Consider the following 26159-nt stretch of genomic DNA (forward strand, 5'->3'; position numbering starts at 1 on the left):
TATTAAAACCCCAGGTAAATTTCTTATTGCAAAACAGACTTGATAGATGTTTGGGCTTTAGTAAGAGACGGTTAAAAGGCTCCTGGGGTTATGGATGTAGAGTGAGGACGGGCTCCATCCATCAGGCCCATTTCAGGTCTTCAAACAGGCTATTTAGTACTTGCAACTGCAAGAGGCTGATAAAAGTGTGTCAGGGGGTTTTACTTAGTACTTTGCATATGGCTATGTATGTGGTAGGGGCCTTAGGTCCCACTGCTTTTGAGAGAGGGAACCAGTGTGTGTAGTTATAGCCCAGACAGGTTAGGATTTTCTTTACAATAAACTAGCTTTGGCTAATTGAATTGAAAACCTGGACTGGCGTGTTGATTCCTGGCTAATGTGTGTTTGGAACTGCCCATCTACCCCAGGAGTGGGAACCCCTACCTCGGACACCTCAGATATATAGTATTCCTAATTAGTAATTCAGAAATACCTGCCCAGCGAAGCAGGTCCCTCCGCAATCCTGGTGTGGAGTGCGGTACTCCCAAATACCGGACTTGTTGCGCCATATAAATAAATGATGATGATGATAATAATAATAATACCATTAACTGATCATTCTGGCTGGAGGCTGTAGACAGTCTCCATGTACTCCAGCAGACAGCTACACAAGAACAGCAGAACGGGGACCTCTCACACTGAGCAGTGCTGCCTGATGCTGGCCACACAATGAGAAGGACTGGCTCTGGTGCCCGCTAGCAGCATGGAGGGAGTGGACACATTTTCTAGCTTGCAAGAAGCACCGAGCTCTGCAGGAAGGATGGCATCAATCAGGAGGAGGCAGCAATGTGGAGAGGTCACTCACTGACCAGGTCTGAGGTGCGGGGGACTTCTGGCTGCTGCCTGGTTATTGTGCTGCTGTGTGCGCATCTCTGCCTGGGAGAGGAGGAGAGGGGCAGGCAGGCACACATTACCCACATATGGGGGCAATTCTTGTGTTGATGTTTACTGCACATTAAAATCTATACTACAGTCTGAACTACAGTTTACATATATAACTTGCTCATTGCGTACATAATATACAATGTTTCTGTAGACCATTTCTATAAAAAGAAAAATAACTGGCATAGCAGATCTCAATTTAATCAGGGTTTATTGGAAATTGATAACATGAATATCACAGCATTCAGAATTAAAGTCTAAGGTGCTTCCAAATAAGGCACTAAACCCATTATAAATATCTGGTAATACTGATGATTTACGTATCTGCTCTATAACCAGTCTCTACGTCAGGTACTGGGGGGGATTGGATAATACAAAGTGTAACCCGAGGTTCTCTTTGATCTATGTAGAACATAATAAGACCGGTTTTCATGTACAAGCTTAAGATCAGGGACATCTATAGGGGGTAATTAGGTCATAGAAGAATGTGTAGACGTTCTGTGTGCAGGATTTGGGGTAATACATTTTACACATACCAATAACCGCAGGATGAACTCCACCTGGCCAGTGCATTTTACATTATAAATATATATTTCCTAACCGAATACGGAGTTTCCTAAATTAAAACAAAGCGATTGGATGATATAGCCTCAGTCCTTGGGCATAGACACTATAATGGCAGAGATGAAATTAAACAATGGACACCATGTTGTTAGGACTGAGAATCTCAATCCAGTAGCCGTCAGGGTCTTGAACGAATGCTAGTCCTTTCATTTTCCCTGGAAAACAGACATGTCAATGGTTACAGTGACTACCCCAGTAACAAACCCACACCCACCCCCCCTAATCTGTCCACTGCACTAATGTAATAGCAGCAATATTGGTCAAATATAGAAGCATGTGGGGCCCTACAGTGGCTGCACAGAGTGATAATAAATCAATAAAAGGTCAGAGATGACCAGTACAGGTCCCAGTCATAGTCTCAGGGATACAGAAGCCACATTACTGATGCTCCGAACAGCCAGGCTATTCAAAGTGCTACGTTACAGTGTCAGTGGCTGACACAGTAATGTAGCGTTTTGTCTGTAGATACAGCCGCAGTCACACACAGAATATAGGCATGCCGCATATCATTTTAATCAGCAGAAGCTGCTTGTGCATCCTATTCACATCGCTAACACCAATTTGAAGGTAAAAAGTCACACGATAAGATGCTCAGCGCTACAGAGGCATGCCACTGCATGGCGTGACTTGAAAGGCTGTTTAACACGCAAGGAGGTAAGATGGTAATAATAATAATTTTATTTATATAGCGCTTTTCTCCTAAAGGACTCAAAGTGCTTTACAATTACAGTACAAAATAAGCTTAAACAAGGGACATTAGTGAAATGCTTGGGTGAATAGGTGAGTCTTGAGTATTTTTGAAGGATTCTAGAGTGGAGGCCTCTCGAACTGTGCGGGGAAGTGAGTTCCAAAAGGTTGGAGCCACAAAACTGAAAGCTCGACACCCCCAGACGAATTCTGTGAGATTCTAGGTACTGTTAATAGTCCTTCGTCAACGGATCGCAGTAATCGAGTGGGACAGTAAGGAATCAGAAGCCGCTTCAGGTACCCTGGGCCATGGTCATGAAGGGCTTTGTAAGTTATTAATCCAATCTTGAATTCACCATCTGACAGGCAGCCAGTGAAGGGAGTAGAGAATGGGTGTTATGTGGCTGGAACGGGGCTGGTTGGTTAATAGCCTGGCAGCTGCGTTTTGTACCATCTGCAAGCGGTGTAATTCTTTTGCTGGGAGACAGAGGTAGAGGGCGTTGCAGTAGTCTAGGCGTGATGATATAAATGCATGTATGACTTTAGGCAGATCTTCTGAGGGAATTAAGTGCTTGATTCTGGCTATGTTCCTCAGATGAAAGAATGAAGATTTGATTGTGGCTGATACCTGATGTTTAAGTGTCAAGCCACTATCCAGGACAACACCAAGATTCCGCACATGTTTAGTGTTTGGTAATTCTGAACCCCCAAGCGTAAGTCCTGTTGGTTGGCTATGCTGTAGCCCTGTCCTGTGACCTATCATAAGAACCTCTATTTTATCAGGGTTCAGTCGCAGCCAACTGGCACTCATCCACTCCTGAAGCTCAGCTAGGCAGCCATTTAGGGTTGTTATTGGGTCCTTTGTACCTGGAGCAAAGGACAGGTACAGTTGTGTATCATCTGCATAGCAGTGGTACACTAGGCCATGACGTCTGATTATTTCACCCAATGGTAGCATGTATACTGCAAAAAGCATGGTAGATAATATAGAACCCTGTGGGACACCGCATGGAAGTGACACTGGTGATGAAGAGTTTACTCCAGAAGAAACTCTGTGACTTGCCAGTGAGAAATGATTTGAACCATCTAAGGACTGTGCCATCCAGTCCACAGAAATTTTTCAGGCGCTCAATTAGAATCCCGTGGTCCACAGTATCAAATGCTGCTGAGAGATCCAGAAGGATTAAGATTGAACAATCACCTCTGTCTCTTGCCATCAGAAGATCATTAAGCACACATACCAGGGCTGTTTCAGTGCTATGTCTTCTCCTGAATCCTGACTGGAATGGATCATAAATATCATGGGTAGACAGGTGGGTTTCCAGTTGCATTGCCACCACTTTCTCAATGACCTTTCCTAGAAAAGGAAGGTTTGATACTGGTCTATAGTTGGTCATGCAGTCGGTGTCTAAATTAGGTTTTTTTAAGAAGTGGTCTAACAATTGCTTCCGTTAGTGGTTCTGGAAAAATGGCTGTTTGCAAAGAGCATTGAACTATTTTTGCAATTACAGGGTCAATAATGTCTATACACCCTTTGAGAAGCTTGGTTGAGGCAGAGTCCAGATCACAGGTGGTGGGTCGCAACATTCTGATAATTTTAGCCATGTCTTTTACATCCATTATGTCAAAGCTGTTCCAGGGAGACAGGTGGCTTACCTTGGCAGGCTTGGTAGTTTGGCACGCCTTTGATGGCACTGTGGGGATTCCAGCCCGGATGGAGGATACTTTATCTGCAAAGAATTTTGCAAACTCATTGCATCTTGACTGGGAGAGGGTTTCATCATGCTGCAGGCATGATGGTTTGCAAAGCATCTCCACTGTACGGAAAAGCTGAGCCGGCCTATTGTTTGCTGCCTTGATCTCATTTGAAAGGAACTCTGTTTTCTTATGAGTGATTGTTGATTGATATTCTTTTATACATTTGATTAGTGTTAACTTATCCTCTACCAGGTTCGTCTTCCTCCATAGTCTTTCAAGTCTACGCCCCCTTTTCTTGAGTTCACTAACACTATTGTCAAACCAAGGGGCTTGACTGTGTGGCATGAGGGGTCGTATACGCACAGGGGCAATAATATCCATTGCAGCTGTCACATCCCTGTTAAAGTAATGGACAAGGGAACAAGGATCTTCACAGGCCCCCATTACCGCAGAAAGACCCAGGTTTGCTGCAAGAGCCTGGGGAGTCATTTCCCTCCTTGGACGATACCTTGTCAACTCCATGGGTAAAGTTCTATTTCGAGGGGTTGCAACTGAGAAGTGAATTGAGTGGTGGTCTGATAGGTGTACATATCTTTATATAAATAGCGTTCTGACTATTACCAATTCCTAGGATGAAAATACCAAAAGCAGACAAAGCCCTGGACATATAAAGTTACCATCGTCTGGTTTCTTCACGAATGTGACTCCGAGCTCCTCAAACCTCTTGCAAGCAGCGTAGACATCAGGGACTGCGATACCTATGTGACCTGCAGGGGGCGACAATGGGAGACAGCATTAAGCTTAGTGGTCATGGAGAGTAAATAGGATGATCATGGAAGGGCTTTGTCCTTTTTATTCAGCGACACAGATCAGACAACAGTTTTAGCTATCTGGAAGCCTTAGAGGCATCTGCTCAGCTTCTTACATCAGTGGTTCCCAAACTTTCTTGAAACACAACACCTTAGAGTATCAGCATTTTTCCATGGCACCCTTCGGCCAAATTGTTTTTCAGAAAAAAATATAAAAATTTAAGTAAACTGTGCTGAACTGTCACCTTGGGATCAATTATGTGGTGGTGGACAGGGCTGCGTTTCCATTTGTCCATATATTTTATGACTGGCAGCCATTGGCACTGGTTTTGCCTAACACAATGACAACAAACAATTGTATTTGGTCCTGGATCATCACCCATGGCACTTTGGGAACCAGTGTCTTAAGCTGGGTACACACTAGGACGATGTTAGCCCGATATATGTCCTTTCCAGCCGAATCGGAACAACCCATTGGCCGGATCGTCCAGTGTGTATGGACCATCTGCATACTCCCACAGTCGCATGCCATATAGTCTGGTCGGCCATGTTGCACGCCTAACCGGACGATATTGCATGGGGTGCTGTTGCAGGTAATAAAAGGACGGAACGAGGGATCGTTCATTACATCGCTCAAAGTGTACAATGTCAGCCCTTCAGACAGACATATCGTCCAGGGCAGAGCCGGATTTAGACATCATGGGGCCCTAGGCAAGATACCGGTTTGGGGCTCTCCCCTTGTTAAGCTCTTTTGACACCTTGTCGAAATTAAGGATAATATATATATCTATATATTTCACAATATGCTACACAGCAGTGGGTGACAGGGAAAGGGTGATGGGGGGGATAGAGAGAGGGGGGATGGGGAGAGGGTAACAGAGAGGCAGAGGGTGATATGGAAAGGGTGACAAGCAGAGGGGTGTTGTTGAGAAGCAGCAGGTGACGGGGAGAGAGTGAGAATGTGTTTTTTTAAGAATGGGGGAGACAAGAGCATGTTTGAATGCAGAAGGGACAGTGCCAGATGATAGGGAGAGATTAAGGAGGGGAGCCAGATGGGAACAGGCAGAAGGAGACGGGAAGGGATAGGGTCAAGAGGGGAGGTGGAAGGAGGGGAGGACCGGATGAGGGCCAAGACTTCCTCTCCAGAAGCAGGGGAGAAGGATGTCAGAGTTGGTGAGACAGAAGGGGAGGCTATCTATGTCATATTGATTAGCGATACTAATGTTATATACTTTATGTGAAGCATTTTGATTTGGGGAAATAAATGGATTATTGAATGTCTAATTAAGCAACACTGGTGGTTATCCTTGGCCTAGGGGTATGGCTCTCGCTTAGGGGCTAACAGGGCCAGACTTCAAATCCCAGACAAGCCCATCATTTCAGGTTTGTTGCTTTGTTACCCCTTAAGAGCTGGATTATATTTGTATCTCTCTGTAAGAGGTAAAGAATGATTTGGAGAAAACAAATCTAGAAGAAGAAGAGATCTCCCTCAACCTTACAACGTACCAAATCCTCGAGGGTCCGAGTTGCCGTTATGATACGGTTTCTCATCATTCTCAGTACCCCAGTTGCTGTGGGACACGAAACATGGAGTTAACCTTTGCAATTATGCATTTAAAACACACACACACGTTTCCTTTCCCCTGGGATAGAACTGCTCTCTGCCACAAACAGACATAACCAGAGAGCAGCTTTGTGTTGAGCATCCGGGCGATGGAAATAAACATCCTTTCCGAATGATATTGAAATATAGATGAAAGGCACAGAGGAAAGAAAGTAATCTATGTAGTAATAGCTGCCAGGTATGTCCACACATCACAATTCCAAAGCAATGGAAAGGAAAATAATTGAAATATGAAGAGTCAATTTTATTATGCAGCATCCCGATATGTCCAAGCCTCCTGCGGAGGTTTATGAAGTATTACCTCCCATTAAGAAATTATTCTTATTTTGTAATTCCAAATTAACATCTAGGTTTAGGCAACATTTTAGTTATTCATGTAACTGCAATTCATAAAATATAAATGGTTAGATCTGAAGGTGAGAATCAGGTAAGGAACCCTCCATGTGAAAATGTAAGTGTCAGATCATTAGATACATACAATAACCCTCATTGGGCCTGATTCAGACCCGCTCGCGAGCGGCTGTCCGCTCGCAAGTGGGTCGATGTTATGGACTGAGCATGCGCACGACGGAGGGAGCTCCGTCGTGCGCATGCGCCAGACGCGACGAGCGAAGGAAAGTCCTTCGCTCGTTGTGTCCGATCAAAGGGGGCGTGCTGTCAATGTTGATTGACAGCACGCCCCCTTTGGTGGGCGTGCCTCCCTGACGGGGGCGTTCCCACGGGAACGCCTCCCGTCAGAAGCCGGCCCACTGACATCACTAGTGATGTCAGTGGGAGTGATTTTGGCTCTGATAGAGCCAAAATCACTCCGGAGCTTGCGGTTGAAAACCTCAACCGCAGGCTCCGGCTCGCAAATTCGATGGTCACGATGGTCTCGACCATCGCGGCCATCACAATGCACGCTCGTATAGCCTGTGGGTGGTGACCCACAGCTATACGAGCGTCCAGGAGGACGCTCCATGAAAATGGAGCCCGGCCCTCATTCAGAGCGTGCGCTCTGCTCAGAGCGTACGGCTCTGAATGAGGGCCATTGTTCAGTAATCCTATGAAAGTGATGCAGTGTCACCCTTTCCCCTGAAGGCGCCGCTGTGTGGTCATGAATGATAATCATCATCAGATCCTGAACTTACTGCGTCAGCTCAAGGGTCGCCTTCCGGGAAAACGTCCAGGCAGTCCTCTCCTTTAGGTCTTCTGGGATGTCTTTCTTGTCCTCGTAGCCCATGAAGTATAATGAGAACTTCATAGAGGGGAAATCCAGCTTCTGGAGGAGACTAACATGTGGGAACACAAGGAACAGATTTTCACACACTATTTCCTCCCCTCAGTCATAGTTCTAGTATCTGATGGAAATTCTCCAACCACTGCAGCTAATACAAATATGTAATTACCAGCTAGTTATATAGCACATACATATTACCCAGCGCTTTACAGAAAATATTGGCCATTCACATCAGTCTGCCCCAGCGGAGCTTACAATCTATGGGGTCTAGTTACTATGCAGTGTTAGGAGACAGAGTGAAAAGTGATAAGGTACCAGTCAATCAGCTCTCAACTGTCATTTTCAAATACAGCCTGTGAGATGACAGTTGGGAGCCGATTGGCTGGCACCTTATCACTTTTCACTCTGTCTCCTAACACTGCTTAGTAACTAGACCCCTATGTTCTCTACCACATGTACGCAGACTAGGGTTCATTTTTTGTCAGGAGGGAGTTAACCAGTTTTGGGATTGTGGGAGGAATCCAGAGCACCTGGCGAAGACCTAGGCAGGCATGGAGAGCACATACAAACTCCACACAGTTAGGGCCATGGCAGGATTTGAACCCATGACCTAAGTGCTGTGGGGCAGTAATGCTGACCAGTACACCATCTGTGCTTTAGCAGCTTCATCTTTTAGTTAATAAAAAAAAAAAAAAAACACAACGTGTAAAACAGATTGATTCTGTTAAACAGCTTCATTAACTACACCCTGTGGAAGAAGCCACTTTGTACTATTAATGAGCTAGAAGTGAGTGGCTTAAGGGGGGTATCCACTAGACGATAAAGTTGAACGATAACAATAAAATCGTTCGAAAATTTGGTCTTTTAGACATCTATCATCGTTCAAACATGCTGGTCAACCTGATGATATCATCAGGTTCGGCGTGTTTGCAGATGATTGATTGTGCCTGCACTGAACGACATATCGTTCAGTGTGGGCACCCTGCAGTGTAGTGAACAACTGAACGATAACGATATCGTTATCGTTCAGTCTTTTCACTGTCGGGTAGTGGATACCCTCCTTTGGGCTGTGTCCTAGCGAGTACGGATGCAGCACACAAAGAGCACAGGTGAGTTTGAAGTGAGTACTCCTACAGTCATAACTAAATCAGACCAGGTACACCTATAACCCAGATCCTTCTGACGGATGGTAACATCTATCCCTGACTAATGGTAGGTACATACTGGGCGATATTACTGAGCGACTGCACGATTACGACATCGTGAAATCGCTCAGTAATCGTGCACTTTTATGTCGGAAACGACCAGCGATGCGCACTCCCGCTGGTAGTTTCCGACATTGTCCATCGCCTGAACATGCAGCACAATCTGACGACCTCGTCAGGTTGCTGCATGTTGGGGAATGGGGGAGAGGGCCCGGCGCTGAACGATATCGTTAATGATATCGTTCAGCGGCTGTGCTCAATGTCATGAACGACATTGAGCACAGCCTGCCGGGGACACACTACACGATATCGCTCAGGGAGCGTATCGTGTACTGTGTACGCACCTTAACTGTCATCGAGCTACACTGTGCGCCAATCTAAAATAATAGGTAAAATAAATTGCATTTGTACTGGGAAAAACAACAAAAAAAACAAAAAACATACAGCTCAGTCAACCCCCCAATGCAATGAGGGAGTTACACTAATGCTCATTTGCCATACCAGGTTTGCTTTAAATCCTCAACTCATCTGTTCCGCATACTGGGCCTGATTCAGCAGAGGATGGAATTGCAAAGCCGCACACAAGCATCTTTGTAATTCCGTCCTTGCTAAAATGCAAATGCCGCAGGTGGTGCCCGTCACCTACTGGTGCATCTGCCATACCAGCACGGCGACCTAGGTTGCAGCCTGGGATTACCATAGCGACCATCGGTCGCCGCCGGCCAGCTGAGTAAGTCACAGCTTATGCAAGCTGGCTGGCATGCGAGGCCAGGAATCAGCATCCATGGGCAATCCTGGTCTTGTCACTCCCGGAAAACAGGGTGGGTGGGGGCGTGACACCCACAATTCCTAGAACGCAGGTCACCCCCGCACCACCCCATAAACTTCTCATACGGGGACCTGCGTGCGATCACACAGGACCCGTATGCATCATACGCGCAGATTCCTGATAATTGAGTGCACTGCTGAATCGGGCCCGTTGTGTGTATAGTATTACACACTATATGATTGTAGTCAAGTAACAACTAACGAAACCCATTTTGTTAGTGGGAGAAATCAGCACAGCTGTCTCCAGGATTGTCAGAAACCTCGGAGTAGATTTACTAAAGCTTCTGAAACCGATAAATGGTGGTGTTGCCCATAGCAACCAATTCTATCATTTTCTAGAATACAAAAGAGAAATTGAAGCTGGAATCTGATTAGTAAATCTACTCCCTCAAGTCAACACAACAGCACATTATGGAACTCGGGGACCACAATATAAATGATAAGAAGTCGGTTACGTGGTGTTGGCAGCAGCTACTGGGTGCTGGAAAAGTCTGGCACCGCTCTATTCAACTTACGTCATGCCAAGGCAGTTAGTGTAGAAGGGCAGAGACTTCTGGGGATCCTTGATTCTCAGCATGGTTTGTTGCATCATAAACTCCTACAAAGCAAAAATGAAAAAAAGATGAAGATCATTAAAAATGATCAGGACGATCGTCCAGCAGTGGATGCTGGCTCAGTAATTATCCCTGACACGACCCCTGCTGAGCTGCCCGATTTTACACCTCATTACGATACTTTCATATAGTAACAAGTATCCTGCAGCCCCCGCATTAGGTTGGAGAAAAGGGATGTAAAGCTAGCTGAAGTACCCGGTGTTGCCCGGGTTTAAATTTTCAAGTTACTCACTTTTATTATATGATGTCATCCAAACCCTTCCAGTGTAAGGCCCAGAACAGGCTCCCCGGGTCAAAGTTCTGCCCAGCGTACAGTAATGGGGGGTCCGAACAGGACCCTAAGCCCCGCTAAAACGTGGTCAGGATCCAACTGGACCACCTCACGTTTGTTTCATCCCAATCCGTGCAGGGACAAACAAACAAAACCAATTCATTTTATATATGAGATAGGCACTTCGGCTCTGAATATTCTTAAACTGGAGGAACACAACTAATAACAGACTTACACCAATGCAGATGACTTACTCCCGAAGGTGACCGCTTCTCAAATATTATACCAATGTTTGTTATTCACAGCTAGGACGAAGGTAGACAGGTCACCTATACTAAAGTAACACATTAAACAAATATCTGACATGGAGCAGGGCGTAATACGCAGTACAGTGCCATGCTGTATACGGGGAGCAGGGCGTAATACGCAGTACAGTGCCATGCTGTATACGGGGAGCAGAGCGTAATACGCAGTACAGTGCCATGCTGTATACGGGGAGCAGGGCGTAATACGCAGTACAGTGCCATGCTGTATACGGGGAGCAGGGCGTAATACGCAGTACAGTGCCATGCTGTATACGGGGAGCAGGGCGTAATACGCAGTACAGTGCCATGCTGTATACGGGGAGCAGGGCGTAATACGCAGTACAGTGCCATGCTGTATACGGGGAGCAGGGCGTAATACGCAGTACAGTGCCATGCTGTATACGGGGAGCAGGGCGTAATACGCAGTACAGTGCCATGCTGTATACGGGGAGCAGGGCGTAATACGCAGTACAGTGCCATGCTGTATACGGGGAGCAGGGCGTAATACGCAGTACAGTGCCATGCTGTATACGGGGAGCAGGGCGTAATACGCAGTACAGTGCCATGCTGTATACGGGGAGCAGGGCGTAATACGCAGTACAGTGCCATGCTGTATACGGGGAGCAGGGCGTAATACGCAGTACAGTGCCATGCTGTATACGGGGAGCAGGGCGTAATACGCAGTACAGTGCCATGCTGTATATAGGGAGCAGGGCATAAGGTGCATTATAGTAGTCCAGGGCGTAATGCACAGTATAGAACTATATATAGGGAGCAGGTTGTCATGCACACTAGAGTACTATATGGAGCAGTTTATATATATATTATAATAATTATATACACAAAAGCCCAGCACTCATGCAAACTGAAAAGTGTAGATGCCTTGCTGTCCTCCCAAATGTACTGTAATGCACAGCAATGGAAATTACAGGCAGCACTCAGAGGGCCTGTATATGTATAACATAACACACAGTCACAGGGAGGTGCGTCCGATGTTGCGGTTATAAACTGGAGTGATAAACCATCAGCCACTCAGCTCCCAAATGTCATGTTACAGGCTGTGTTTGAAAAATGACAGTTGGGAGCTGATTGGCTGGTGGTTTATCACTCTCCACTTTATCACTTTCCAGAGCTTAGTACATCCTTCTTCAAGGACAGAGATCAGTCCTTGAAGAAGGTTATTAAAAACATCAGACACACCTATCTGTCTACCTGTGACTGCATACTAGATTATACATATTACTATCCCTCTGAGTGCTGCCTGTTTCTCCATGGGGGGAGTGTGTATACAACACAGTATAACACTATATGGAGCAGTGTGCAATACACAGTATAACACTATATGGAGCAGTGTGCAATACACAGTATAACACTATATGGAGCAGTGTGCAATACACAGTATAACACTATATGGAGCAGTGTGCAATACACAGTATAACACTATATGGAGCAGTGTGCAATACACAGTATAACACTATATGGAGCAGTGTGCAATACACAGTATAACACTATATGGAGCAGTGTGCAATACACAGTATAACACTATATGGAGCAGTGTGCAAAACACAGTATAACACTATATGGAGCAGGGTGCAAAACACAGTATAGTACTATATGGAGCAGGGTGAAATACACAGTATAGTACTATATGGAGCAGTGTGAAATACACAGTATAGTACTATATGGAGCAGTGTGCAATACACAGTATAGTACTATATGGAGCAGTGTGCAATACACAGTATAACACTATATGGAGCAGGGTGAAATACACAGTATAACACTATATGGAGCAGGGTGAAATACACAGTATAGTACTATATGGAGCAGTGTGCAATACACAGTATAACACTATATGGAGCAGTGTGCAATACACAGTATAACACTATATGGAGCAGTGTGCAATACACAGTATAACACTATATGGAGCAGGGTGAAATACACAGTATAGTACTATATGGAGCAGTGTGCAATACACAGTATAGTACTATATGGAGCAGGGTGAAATGTACAGTATAGTACTATATGGAGCAGTGTGCAATACACAGTATAGTACTATATGGAGCAGGGTGAAATGTACAGTATAGTACTTTATATAGGAGGCAGCAGGGAATAATTCACTTTGCAGTACTATATAAGGAGAGGGGATATTAAACACATAATATAGTAGCGTATGGAGCACGCAAGGTGTAGAACACCATAGAGGGACTGTATAGAAGCAGAGGGCCGGTACCTTGGTGTCCGGGGACGGGTCACTGCAGGCGCTTTTGGCCGCCTCATCGCTAAGTCCGCACAGTTCCTGCTGTGTCTCCGCCATGTCTGACAGACTCCCAGACACACCCTCCTGCCTCCTCCTGCCTCCTCCTGATGTCCCTCCGCCCCGCCCACCTGCCGCCAATCAGAAGAGAGGGGCGTGGTCAATATCACCTGGCCTCCAGTCCATACATGTCCCCCACATCCCCGCCCATCTCATGCAAATCAGCATAGGGGCGGAGCTAATGTTACCTGGCTGCAATACGTCTCCTTGAATGACCGCTTTTGCCACACACCACTGCTGGCAATTAACTACTGCCCCCGCCCACCAGCTGGCAATCAACCACTGCCCCCGCCCACCAGCTGGCAATCAACCACTGCACCCGCCCCTCTGCTGGCAATCGCTTTGGTTCTATTCCAACTTCCCAGTTTATGTCCACGTGAATAGTAAGTGATGACGTCAAGGTTCTTTAGCTGAAGGGAATATAGCCGCGCCTGCAACCCAATCGCTTTGCTTTTGGATGTAAATATCTTTTATTGGCTACATTGTAACTTTACAGACAGTACCTACAGAACAAGGTGAGACTGTTCGTAGGTGGCGTTTACTTAGGCCCTCATTCAGAGCCACTCGCTATTTGCGGTCGTTCGTTCTAAAACAAGGGGTGGCTATTCAAATGAACCGTTCGCTGTTTGCGGTCTGTTCACGCCTCTATGTCTGAACGAGCGAGCAAAACTTGCGTTAGTTTTTTGAAAAAATACGCCCCCTGGCCGCTCGCATCCTACGTCATGTCCGCTATTAATTAGATTAATCGAGTACATCGACCAGGGTATGAACTGCTCGCTATTCTTGTGGTTGGTGTTTGCTACCACAATTTTGCGAGCAGTTCTGGCTATAAAATAACCCAGTGACGTGGTCAATGACGCTGCTGTATTAATTATGCACACCCTTAAAACGCCTGTTTTGACCTTTAAGCACGCCTGCGTTCTGATTTCCACTCCCCGTTTTCAAGCACCTTCCCCTATTACCACCCACATACGCCTCTTTCTGTCAATCAAATTAGCAGGCATTCGCTATTTTGCGAGCACATGAATTTCGGCCGCACTGACTGGCTAGCGCATGCGTATAACGATCCGTACGCATGCGCAGTTGGGCAAACATCGCTCGGAACGAACGAGCCGCCGCTTACGAGCGGCTCTGAATCAGGCCCTTAGTCTGCCCTGTTTTTAGACTTGGCACAGCAGTTCTATGTGTGTCATCATACTTATTGGGGTAAGGGAGTGAGGTCACTAGCGACTCCAAAAATGAAGATTTATCAAAACTTGGAGATATAAATTGGAGAGAGCTAAAGTACTAACCAAGTTTTGTCATTTCTCAGGCTGTGTTTGAAAACTTAACAGGAGCTTATTGGTTGGTACTTTATCTCTCCACTTTACCTCTCTCCAAGGTTTGATAAATGTCACCCAGGTGAGGGAGCATGCAGGTGTAATGTCACCCAGGTGTGACACAGGTGAGGTAGTAGGATGCAGGTGTAATGTCACACAGGTAAGGTAGTAGGATGCAGGTGTAGACACAGGTGAGGTAGTAGCATGCAGGTGTAATGTCACCCAGGTGTGACACAGGTGAGGTAGTAGGATGCAGGTGTAATGTCACACAGGTGAGGTAGTAGGATGCAGGTGTAGACACAGGTGAGGTAGTAGCATGCAGGTGTAATGTCACTCAGGTGTGACAGGTGAGGTAGTAGGATGCAGGTGTAATGTCACACAGGTGAGGTAGGACGTAGGTGCAATGTCACCCAGATGAGGTAGGATGCAGGTGTAATGTCACACAGGTCAGTTACTAGGATGCAGGTGTAATGTCACCCAGGTGTGACACAGGTGAGGTAGCAGGATGCAGGTGTCATGTCACAGGTGAGGTAGTAGGATGCAGGTGTAATGTCACACAAGTGAGGTAGTAGGATGCAGGTGTAATGTCACAGGTGAGGTAGTAGGATGCAGGTGTAATGTCACACAGGTGACGTAGTAGGATGCAGGTGTAATGTCACACAAGTGTCACACAGGTGAGGTAGTAGGATGCAGGTGTAATGTTACACAGGTGAGGTAGTAGGATGCAGGTGTAATGTCACACAGGTGAGGTAGTAGGATGCAGGTGTAATGTCACACAAGTGTGACACAGGTGAGGTAGTAGGATGCAGGTGTAATGTCACACAAGAGTGACACAGGTGATGTAGTAGGGTGCAGGTGTAATGTCATCCAGGTGTTACACAGGTGAAGTAGTAGGATGCAGGTGTAATGTCGCACAAGTGTGACACAGGTGAGGTAGTAGGATGCAGGTGTAATGTCACACAAGTGTGACACACGTGAGGTAGTAGGATGCAGCTCTAATGTCACACAAGTGAGGTAGTAGGATGCAGGTGTAATGTCACACAAGTGTAACACAGGTGAGGTAGTAGGATGCAGGTGTAATGTCACACAAGTGTGACACAGGTGAGGTAGTAGGATGCAGGTGTAATGTCACACAAGTGTGACACAAGTGATGTAGTAGGATGCAGGTGTAATGTCATCCAGGTGTGACACAGGTGAGGTAGTAGGATGCAGGTGTAATGTCATCCAGGTGTGACACAGGTGAGGTAGTAGGATGCAGGTGTAATGTCATCCAGGTGTGACACAGGTGAGGTAGTAGGATGCAGGTGTAATGTCATCCAGGTGTTACACAGGTGAGGTAGTAGAATGCAGGTGTAATGTCACACAGGTGAGGTAGTAGGATGCAGATGTAATGTCACCCAGGTGTGACACAGGTGAGGTAGTAGGATGCAGGTGTAATGTCAAACAGGTGAGGTAGTAGGACGCAGGTGTAATGTCACCAAGATGTCACACAGGTGTGGTAGTATGTTGGCAGGTGTAATGTCACACAGGTGAGGTAGGACGCAGGCGTAATGTCACCCAGGTGAGGTAGTAGGTTGGCTGGTGTAATGTCACCCAGGTGAGGAAGTAGGTTGGCAGGTGTAATGTCACACAGGTGAGGTAGGTCGCAGCTGTAATGTCACCCTGGTGAGGTATGACGCAGGTGTAATGTCACCCAGGTGAGGTAGGACGCAGGTGTAATGTCACCCAAGTGAGGTAGGACGCAGGTCTAGTGTCACACAAGTGTGACACAGGTGAGGTAGGATGCAGGTGTAATGTTACACAAGTGTGACACAGGTGAGGTAGTAGGATGCAGGTGTAATGTAAGCCATGTGTTACACAGGTGAGGTAGTAGGATGCAGGTGTAATGTCACACAAGTGTGACACAGGTGAGGTAGTAGGATGCAGGTGTAATGTCATACAAGTGTGACACAGGTGATGCAGTAGGATGCAGGTGTAATGTCATCCAGGTGTGACACAGGCGAGGTAGTAGGATGCAGGTGTAATGTCATCCAGGTGTGACACAGGTGAGGTAGTAGGATGCAGATGTAATGTCACCCAGGTGTGAGACTGGTGAGGTAGTAGGATGCAGGTATAATGTCATCCAGGTGTTACACAGGTGAGGTAGTAGAATGCAGGTGTAATGTCACACAGGTTAGGTAGTAGGATGCAGATGTAATGTCACCCAGGTGTGACACAGGTGAGGTAGTAGGATGCAGATGTAATGTCAAACAGGTGAGGTAGTAGGACGCAGGTGTAATGTCACACAGGTGAGGTAGTAGGACGCAGGTGTAATGTCACACAAGTGTGACACAGGTGAGGTAGTAGGATGCAGGTGTAATGTCAGACAAGTGTGACGCAGGTGATGCAGTAGGATGCAGGTGTAATGTCATCCAGGTGTGACACAGGTGAGGTAGTAGAATGCAGGTGTAATGTCACACAGGTGAGGTAGTAGGATGCAGATGTAATGTCACCCAGGTGTGACACAGGTGAGGTAGTAGGATGCAGGTGTAATGTCAAACAGGTGAGGTAGTAGGATGCAGATGTAATGTCACCCAGGTGTGACACAGGTGAGGTAGTAGGATGCAGATGTAATATCACCCTGGTGTGACACAGGTGAGGTAGTAGGATGCAGGTATAATGTCATCCAGGTGTTACACAGGTGAGGTAGTAGAATGCAGGTGTAATGTCACACAGGTGAGGTAGTAGGATGCAGATGTAATGTCACCCAGGTGTGACACAGGTGAGGTAGTAGGATGCAGGTGCAATGTCAAACAGGTGAGGTAGTAGGACGCAGGTGTAATGTCACACAGGTGAGGTAGTAGGATGCAGGTGTAATGTCGCCCAGATGTCACACAGGTGTGGTAGTATGTTGGCAGGTGTAATGTCACACAGGTGAGGTAGGATGCAGGCGTAATGTCACCCAGGTGAGGTAGTAGGTTGGCAGGTGTAATGTCACCCAGGTGAGGTAGTTGGTTGGCAGGTGTAATGTCACACAGGTAAGGTAGATCGCAGCTGTAATGTCACCCAGGTGAGGTATGACGCAGGTGTAATGTCACCCAGGTGAGGTAGGACGCAGGTGTAATGTCACCCAGGTGAGGTAGGACGCAGGTGTAGTGTCACCCAGGTAAAGTCATCTCAGTTATGTCACAGGTATATCGGTGTGATGGGATTGAGGAACTGGACATGCAGTGAGGATGATCTGTAGAATCATTAAACACATTATAATAATTTACAAAATATAGCGAGGAACATATAGTAAAAATAGGTTTTGGCGTCTATTGCGATCCAATGGGCACCGCAGTCGGATTGCTGTAAAAAAAAAAACTGTATTTACTAACCATCGGATTTGAGCGTCAATAGAAGTGTGACAGCAATGTCCATCGTATATATTCTCTGTAACCCCGTCGCATTACACCTTTTCAGCAGTCCAATAGAGGAAACCGATGAACGCTTCCTCTGCTTCTGCCTCCTGGGCCCTCTCAGTCAGCTGGTGGGGTGCTACATAGAGGGCCGGTGCTAGGGTGTTCGGCGCCCCCCTGCAAACCATCAATTTTGCATGTGTAAACTGACGCTCTACATGCTCTTGCTGGCAGTGGCGCTGCTTATAACAACGTAACAAGGCAGGGGAACAAACTAGTTCCTTCCTTTCAGGGGCGGGTAATGCCGGGCAATGAAATCAGTTCCTGATTGGGCAGCCACGAACATAAATGACATTTAAACTCAAGCGGATCGTCGATGTGGCTCCGCGGCCGCCAGGGCCACCCCCTGACCACCCCTTAGTTACGCCCTTCCAGGCCCGCCCATGACACTGCTGCCCTGGCTGCCTCACCCTGCCTGTCACAGGCTCTGCAGCCCAACGAGTGCAGCTATAAAGGCGCTCAAAAAGCAAGCAGCAGGGAGGGCACCTCTCCAACCAGGTGCCCCCTGCAATGCTTACCCCACGGACTGCAAGGCGTCGACTCTGGCTGCATATCTCAGGTAAGTGGTGAGTACAGAAAGCCCTGCTGCTGCCATATTTCCTACAGCTACATTGGTGCAGATGCTTCTGTCCCATCAAGATGAAGCTTGGACGAATAGAGGGCCTGATTCAGAGCCGCTCGCTCTGAATTAGGGCCCGGCTTTTTTTGGGGGGGATCAGCCTCTTGGCCGCTCGCATAGCTGTGGGTGACCACCCACAGCTATTGCGAGCGGTCATGATGATGGTCGCGTTGGTCAAGACCATCGCGACCATCGGGCTTGCGACGAGACCCTTGTGGTAGGGTCTCGTTGCCGCAAGCCCCAGAGAGATTTCGGCTCTAACAGAGCCGGAATCTCTGCACTGACATCACTCGTGATGTCAGTGGGGCCTCCCCCAAACGGCAGGCGTTCTCATGGGAACGCCTCCGTTTGGGCAGCCACTCCCCTGGCCCGCCCACCAAAGGGGGCGAGCTGTCACTCAACATCGACAGCTCGCCCCCCTTTGGTGCGAGACCCGGAGCGACGGATTGCCCTTCGCTAGCCGGGTCTCGCGCATGCGCACGACGGAGCCGGCTCCGTCATGCGCATGCACTGTGGGCCACCATCGACCCGGTTGCGAGTTCTCAGTGCTCGCGACCGGGTCTGAATCAGGCCCAGAATCTCCTTTTACATACTATCTCACCTCTCAATTAGTAGTCTGGTTTTTTAGAAACACAATGCGGCTTCTATTGTTGTCTAATGGTGGCCATACACGGTGAGATTCAAAAGTTGGTCAGATCAGTTGTACGATTTCCCTTGAAACTTCTTCCCTTCATATACAGGACGATTTGTATTTAAAATGCAACTATGGGCCTGATTCAGAGCCACTCGTAAGCGGCAGCTCGTTCGCTCTGAGCGATGTTTGCCCAACTGCGCATGCGTACGGATCGTTATACGCATGCGCGAACCAGTCAGTGCGGCGGAAATTCATGTGCTCGCAAAATAGCGAATGCCTGCTAATTTGAGTGACAGAAAGAGGCGTATGTGGGTGGTAACAGGGGAAGGTGCTTGAAAACGGGGAGTGGAGATCCGATCGCAGGCGTTTTATGGGTGTGCATATTTAAAATAGCAGCGTCATTGACCACGTCACTGGGTTATTTTATAGCCAGAACTGCTCGCAAAATTGTGGTAGAAAAAACCAACCACAAGAATAGCGAGCAGTTCATACGCTGTACGATGTACTCGATTAATCTAATAAATAGCGGACATGATGTATGGTGCGAGCGGCCAGTGGGCGTTTTTATCAAATAAACGAGCGTATGTTTTGCGCGCTCGTTCAGACTTAGAGGTGGGAACAGACTGCAATTTGCGAAGGGATCATTTGAATAGCCACCCCTTGTTTTTGAACGAACGACCGCAAATAGCGAACGGCTCTGAATCAGGCCCTATGTCACATAAGACCATACGATTTGATCAATCACATCACATAATCAGGCTTGCCGACTTTCTGGCTGCCCCTTCTGGGAGGGAGCAGCCAGATCGGCATTACATGGGGCGTGGCCATCGTGAGGAGGCGGGGCCGGCCAGGTGATGGCGGGGGCGGGGCCACGCAATCGCATCATTTTGGCCCCGCCCCCGCTACACAATGCCGATATCACAGGCATTGTGAAGCAGGGGGTGGAGCCAAAATGACGCGATTCACAGCCCCCCTCGCTGCGGGAGTTTCTACAGTAAGTGCAGGGGGGTTAAGAGGGGTGGGCAGCAGCCGGGAGGATTGCCCGCCTTCCCAGGAAGTCGGGAGCGGCATCGGATTATCGGGAGGCTCCCGACCAAATCGGGAGGGTAGGCAAGTATGCACATAATAGGTCTCATTCAGACCCGGTCGCAAGCGCTGAGCGCTCGCAACCGGGTCGATGTTAAGGCCCTGCGCAGGTGCAGTGGCCGCACTGCGCGTGCACAAGCCCCGGAGCGAGAGAGAAATTCTCTCGCTCCGGAGCTCACTACAAAAGGGGCGGCTGTCGATGTTGATCGACAGCTCGCCCCGTATTGTAGGCGGGGCGGGGGCGTGGCTACAGAAACGGAGGCGTTCCTAACGGAACGCGTGCCGTTTTGTGGGCGGCCGCACTGACATCAGCAGTGATGTCAGTGGGGAACTTCCTGCTCGATCAGAGCAGGAAGCTCCCTGGGGCTTGCGGTTGCCGAGACCCAACCTTAGGGTCTCGTCGCAAGCCCCGATGGTCGCGATGGTCTTGACCATCACGACCATCACCCTGGTCGGTCGCTAAAGCTGTGGGTGGTAACCCACAGCTTAGCTAGCGACCAGGAGGCCACACTAAAAAAAACAAGCGGCCTCTGAATGAGGGCCAATGTGTGTCAATCCTACACTGCAGTTGAGATCTCTCTGCAAATCCATCTGATCTGCGATCCAACTAGACGACGGCGGAGACGCGCATCGGGGTCGCAGAAGACTCAAAATACAACTATTTTCAAATGATTGGTCTGTCCAACCTGCAAAAACTGCCCAAATCGTGTGATCAATCGTCCCGTGTATGGCCAGCATAAGATAAATAATCGATAGTCGTTCCGTTGATCCATTGCTGCCTAAAGGGCTTGATTCAGAGTTGTACGCTATGCCGATGTTTTTGCAGCTGAGCGATTATCAGCCGCCTGCACATGTGTCTAAGTCCCACTGCGCATGTGCCAAGGTACATTACCGAGTGCTTATACGCAGTGTGATTGACAGTCAGTGAGTGCTTCGGGGGGTTGCGGGGAGTGTCAGCTGAGAACGCAGTCATGACACGACCATTTTGGGGGCGTGTCCCATCCTGCATCTGCGATCCCATAAGGCTCTGGTGTCTCAGTTCCTGCGCCCATTCTGCACGACCATAGAGTTACTCAGGTTTGCTAACATCGAACGAACTACGACCGATGCTGCTTCCGTGTACGCCGTCGCTTGGATTTGCAAAGACGCCTGTGGGCGTCTCCATACATATCCCAGCGGCTGCGACATTTGCATATTTTCGCAGCTACATGCGGGATCACAGCTACAGTGGCAATAGCAACCGACTCTGAATGAGGCCCATAGTTGGGTTTTCCCTGCAAATTTCTGTGGGATGTGCCTTTAGTAAATCAAATTAGTAGTCAAGTTAATGAGTGATAGAATGCACTAGCTGCCTGTCACAAGGCCACGCCCCATTTTTGTGCGCACGCCTTTGGTATGACATTTCCAGGAGTATTGGTGCATACACACGGTCAGATTTGTTGTCAGATATGAACGATAACGATTTTAAAAATCGTTCAATCGTTCATATCTGAAAGAAAATCTGACATGTGAGCCTGCAACGATGAATGATGCGCGTTCCCGCTTGTCAGATAACGACATTGTCTGTGTTTGCAGTCAGATTTTGACGATTTCATTAATTTTAATACTGTCTGAAATCGTTCAAATCAATGGTAAAATCGTTAAAGGGTCATCTGACAGATCTGACCATGTGTATCTACCATTTGACCTTGTGTCACACCCCCATTTTTAGTCACGCTGGGGGCAAGCCCAGCACTTTGAAAATATACAATTTATATAATCTTCCCAATATAATTTTTTTTAATTTAATCTTTTAACTTTGCTGTAATTTTTTATTTGTGGGACTTTTGACAATCCTTGGCCCTCATTCAGAGCCACTCGCTAGCGGCAGTACGCTCGTTCCGAGCGATGTTCGCACATCTGCGCATGCGTACGGATCGTTATACGCATGCGCGAACCAGTCAGTGCGGCCGAAATTCATGTGCTCGCAATATAGCGAATGCCTGCTATTTTGAGTGACAGAATGAGGCGTATGTGGGTGGTAACAGGGGAAGGTGCTTGAAAATGGGGAGTGGAGATCCGAACGCAGGCGTGCTTAAAGGTCAAAACGGGCGTTTTATGGGTGTGCATAATTAATACAGCAGCGTCATTGACCACGTCACTGGGTTATTTTATAGCCAGAACTGCTCGCAAGATTGTGGTAGGAAAAACCAACCACAAGAATAGCGAGCAGTTCATACGCTGGTCGATGTACTCGATTAATCTAATAAATAGCGGACATGACGTATGGTGCGAGCGGCCAGGGGGCGTTTTTAACAAATAAACGAGCGTATGTTTTGCTCGCTCGTTCAGACTTAGAGGTGTGAACAGACTGCAATTTGCAAACGGATCATTTGAATAGCCACCCCTTGTTTTTGAACGAACGACCGCAAATAGCGAACGGCTCTGAATCAGGCCCCTTGTTTTCAATCATTTTTTAATGGCCCTTATGCAATGCCCCCTGTATTAGTGCCCCGTATGCAATGCCCCCCTGTAGTAGTGCCTCTTATGCAATGCCCCTTGTGGTAGTGCCCATTAGGCAATGCCCCCTGTAGTAGTGCCCCTTATGCAATGCCCCTGTAGTAGTGCCCATTATGCTGTTCTTCCTGTAGTAGTGCCCATTATGCAGTGCATCTAGTAGTGCCCCATATGCAATGCCCCCTGTAGTAGTGCCCCTTATGCAATGCCCCTTGTACTAGTGCCCATTATGCAATGCCCCCAGTAGTAGTAATCCTTATGCAGTGCCCCCTGTAGCAGTGGCCATTATGCAATGCCCCCTGTAGTAGAGCCCATTATGCAGTGCCCCCTGTAGTAGTGCCCATTATGCAGTGCCTCCTGTAGTAGTGCCCCTTATGTAATGCCCATTGTACTAGTGCCCCCTGTAGTAGTGCCCATTATGCAATGCCCCCTGTATTAGTGCCCCGTATGCAATGCCCCCTGTAGTAGTGCCTCTTAGGCAATGCCCCCTGTAGTAGTGCCCCTTATGCAGTGCCCCCTGTAGTAGTGCTCATTATGTAGTGCTTCCAGTAGTAGTGCCCCTTATGCAATGCCCCTATAGTAGTGCTCATTATCCAATGCACCCTGTAGTAGTGCCTCTTAGGCAATGCCCCCTGTAGTAGTGCCCATTATGCAGTGCCCCCTGTAGTAGTGCTCATTATGTAGTGCTTCCAGTAGTAGTGCCCCTTATGCAATGCCCCTATAGTAGTGCTCATTATCCAATGCACCCTGTAGTAGTGCCCATTATGCAGTGCCCCCTGTAGTTGTGCACCTTATGCAGTGCCCCCTGTAGTTGTGCCCCATATGCAGTGCCCCTAAAGTAATGCCCTCAGTACTTACCTCATCACATCGCCGGCTCCACGCTGTCAGGGCTCTCGTTCTCGCTGACTGAATCTAACTAGATCCAGCAGGCACGCAGGTTCCTCACATCGCGGGTGACGTCATGACATCACCCGCGCACTGCATCAATGGGAACGCTGGCCTCGGAAGTGATCAGAGACTTCTTTAGACTTTGACCGCTTCAGAGGCCAGCGTTTACAGTTGCAGTTGGGGTCTGCGGGGGCCCAGGCCGCATCACATCAACAAAAGAGCCGCAAGTGGATCGAGACCTGCGGGTTGGTCACAGCTGCTCTAAAGTCTCCATGGGCTAAATTAACTAAGTAGTGGACAGTAATTGCCAGTGTTTTGCAGTACACTGATTTACTAAAGTCAAATCCCTGAATGCATGCATTGGGTTTGGGTACCGGATGCGCCGACTTCCCAATTGGGTTACAATGCTGACACCTGCGATGGTAAGTAGGCTAAACCTAATCCTAAACCTCCCCCTCCCCCCCCTGCAATGGTAGTGCATACACAACTGCATACTCTCACGGATTGCAGTTGCTAAAATATGCAAGTTCCTTCCAAAGCACAGACGAGCATAGGGACATCCACTGTTGCCTTCTCATATCCGCCCGAGGCGTGCAACAGCGTAAACATCTGTACCATCGACGCACATCGAGCAGCCATCTTGCCCTTGCGGAAGGTCTGACCAGCTGCAAACACTGCAGCTGTCCTGACATGCAGAGCGCTCTCGTGCTGCGTAGGAGACATCAATGGCTAATTTATGCACGCCCATGAAACAGCGTTTAAACGGTCTGACACGCCTGCCTTTCTCTAGCCACCCCCCGTAACCACCCCAATTCCTAACTACCTGTCACTCACTTTGCGATTTGATCCTCTGTTCGTTCGTACTCGCAATGCAATTACGCATGAGCAAACAATTGCTCCATCTGTGTTAAAATCGCAGTTGCGTCCGTCTCTGAATCAGGCCCAGAGAATCTGCCGCTTAGCAAATGTAGTACTATGTGTTAGAGAAAACTTATCGTCGTTTTATTATTATTATTATTATTATTATATGTTTTATATCGATTTTTGTTTCTTTACCCTTTTTTTGGGGCCCATGTAAGAATCATTGCTTAATTATGATGATTAGAGGCATTTTGAGAACTTGATTTATTTATATAATCTTCATGGGCTCTGGTTGTGTGGCAGGATGACTAGATTAGGCTCTGCAATGTACAGTATTGGAGCATACAGATTGGGGACCAGTTTTATTAGAGTCCTCATGAAGATTCGGAATGGACTGCAGTAACCGGGAAGCAATCAGGAAGCCGACTGCCTATATACCGGCAGCCGGCTTCCCGACTGTCTTATCCCGGCATGGGTGAAATGCCGGGCGTCTAGATGTAGACGCCCGCATTTCCCCGACGCCGGGAGACCGGCGCCCGGCATCACGATCGTAGTGATGCCGGGCGCCGCGAGCGGACAGCCGCGGGGGGGAGTGTTAGGTTTAGGGCTCCCGGGGGGGACTTAGGGTTAGGCACCCCCCCGGGAGGGTTAGGGTTAGGCTAGGGGGAGGGAGGGTTAGGGTTAGGCACCCCCGGGGGGGACTTAGGGTTAGGCACCCCCCCGGGGGACTTAGGTTTAGGTAGCGGGGAAGGGGGTGGTTAGGGTTAGGCACTTAGAGGCGGGATTAGGGTTAGGCACTTGGGGGGGAAGTTAGGGTTAGGCACCCCTAAGGAGGGTTAGGGTTAGGGGGGTTAGGTTAGGTTAGTGGATACTTACCTATCCACGATCGGGATTTCCAGCGCTGTCGGGCTTCCGCTGCGTCACACTCTGCTCCTGTCGGGCTGCCGCTGACGGGAATCATACCCATTCCGCGGTAACCAGACTGGCACTCTGTATCTCTGTATTTTACTATGATAAGGAAGTTGCAGTGGGCATCAGATCATACTTAATTCAAAAAATTACTTCAGGGTGATTGTGCAAATAACACCTAGGCAGGGTGCGTATCGTGGCGCAGTGCTGGAAGGGTCATGTTCCGCTATGCGCAATGGGTGTCTTTAGTTCCACGCGGGGTGTATCTATTGCCACCCAGGGGAGTTTCCAGCACCTATAATACTAGGTGCAGTATATCCCCAGAGGTGGTTTATGTATGGGTGACATGCAGGCAGCGACTGAATAGTGTAGTAGGGCTGAAGGGAAGTCAGCAAGGCCTTGCACATTTAGAAGAATCTTCTTAGCAGATCCCAAAACATGTTGCCGCATCCAGGCCCATCCCAAAACCTGTTACTGTATCTGTACCCATCCCAAAACCTGTAACTACATCCGTACCCATCCCAAAACCTGTTGTCGCTTATGTACCCATCCAAAACCTGTAACTACATCCGTACCCATCCCAAAACCTGTAACTACATCCGTATCCATCCCAAAACCTGTAACTACATCCGTATCCATCCCAAAACCTGTTTTCGCTTATGTACCCATCCAAAACCTGTAACTACATCCGTATCCATCCCAAAACCTGTTTTCGCTTATGTACCCATCCAAAACCTGTAACTACATCCGTATCCATCCCAAAACTGGTTACCACTTACTAAATGTAC

The 26159-nt window shown here is 48.0% G+C and overlaps 1 protein-coding gene across 1 annotated transcript; it reads right to left on the reverse strand.

Moving 5' to 3' along the window:
• Window positions 1-1115: 1115 nt before the first annotated feature.
• On the reverse strand, window positions 1116-13172 carry LOC148507937 (lactoylglutathione lyase-like). The gene is made up of 6 exons (XM_088445318.1): window positions 13036-13172; window positions 10131-10213; window positions 7494-7634; window positions 6246-6310; window positions 4608-4697; window positions 1116-1700 (listed from the first exon to the last, which is right to left on the reverse strand). The coding sequence occupies exons 1-6, from the start codon at window positions 13117-13119 to the stop codon at window positions 1612-1614; spliced, it is 552 nt and encodes a 183-aa protein (XP_088301444.1). The 5' UTR covers window positions 13120-13172; the 3' UTR covers window positions 1116-1611.
• Between the last annotated feature and the right edge of the window lie 12987 nt (window positions 13173-26159).

The sequence above is a fragment of the Taudactylus pleione genome, unplaced genomic scaffold (assembly GCF_031769625.1).
Source record: "Taudactylus pleione unplaced genomic scaffold, aTauple2 ptg000378l, whole genome shotgun sequence".
In the NCBI taxonomy this organism is placed as follows: domain Eukaryota; kingdom Metazoa; phylum Chordata; class Amphibia; order Anura; family Myobatrachidae; genus Taudactylus; species Taudactylus pleione.

What these genes read in the sequence shown, in the direction of transcription:
- LOC148507937 (XM_088445318.1), bottom strand. Translation starts at nt 13,119, where the DNA reads ATGGCGGAGACACAGCAGGAACTGTGCGGACTTAGCGATGAGGCGGCC. An exon ending in GCGACCCTTGAGCTGACGCA is followed by an intron (nt 6,311 to 7,493) that starts GTAAGTTCAGGA and finishes CGTGTCCCACAG; the next exon opens with CAACTGGGGTACTGAGAATG. An exon ending in CTCGGACCCTCGAGGATTTG is followed by an intron (nt 4,698 to 6,245) that starts GTACGTTGTAAG and finishes CGCCCCCTGCAG; the next exon opens with GTCACATAGGTATCGCAGTC.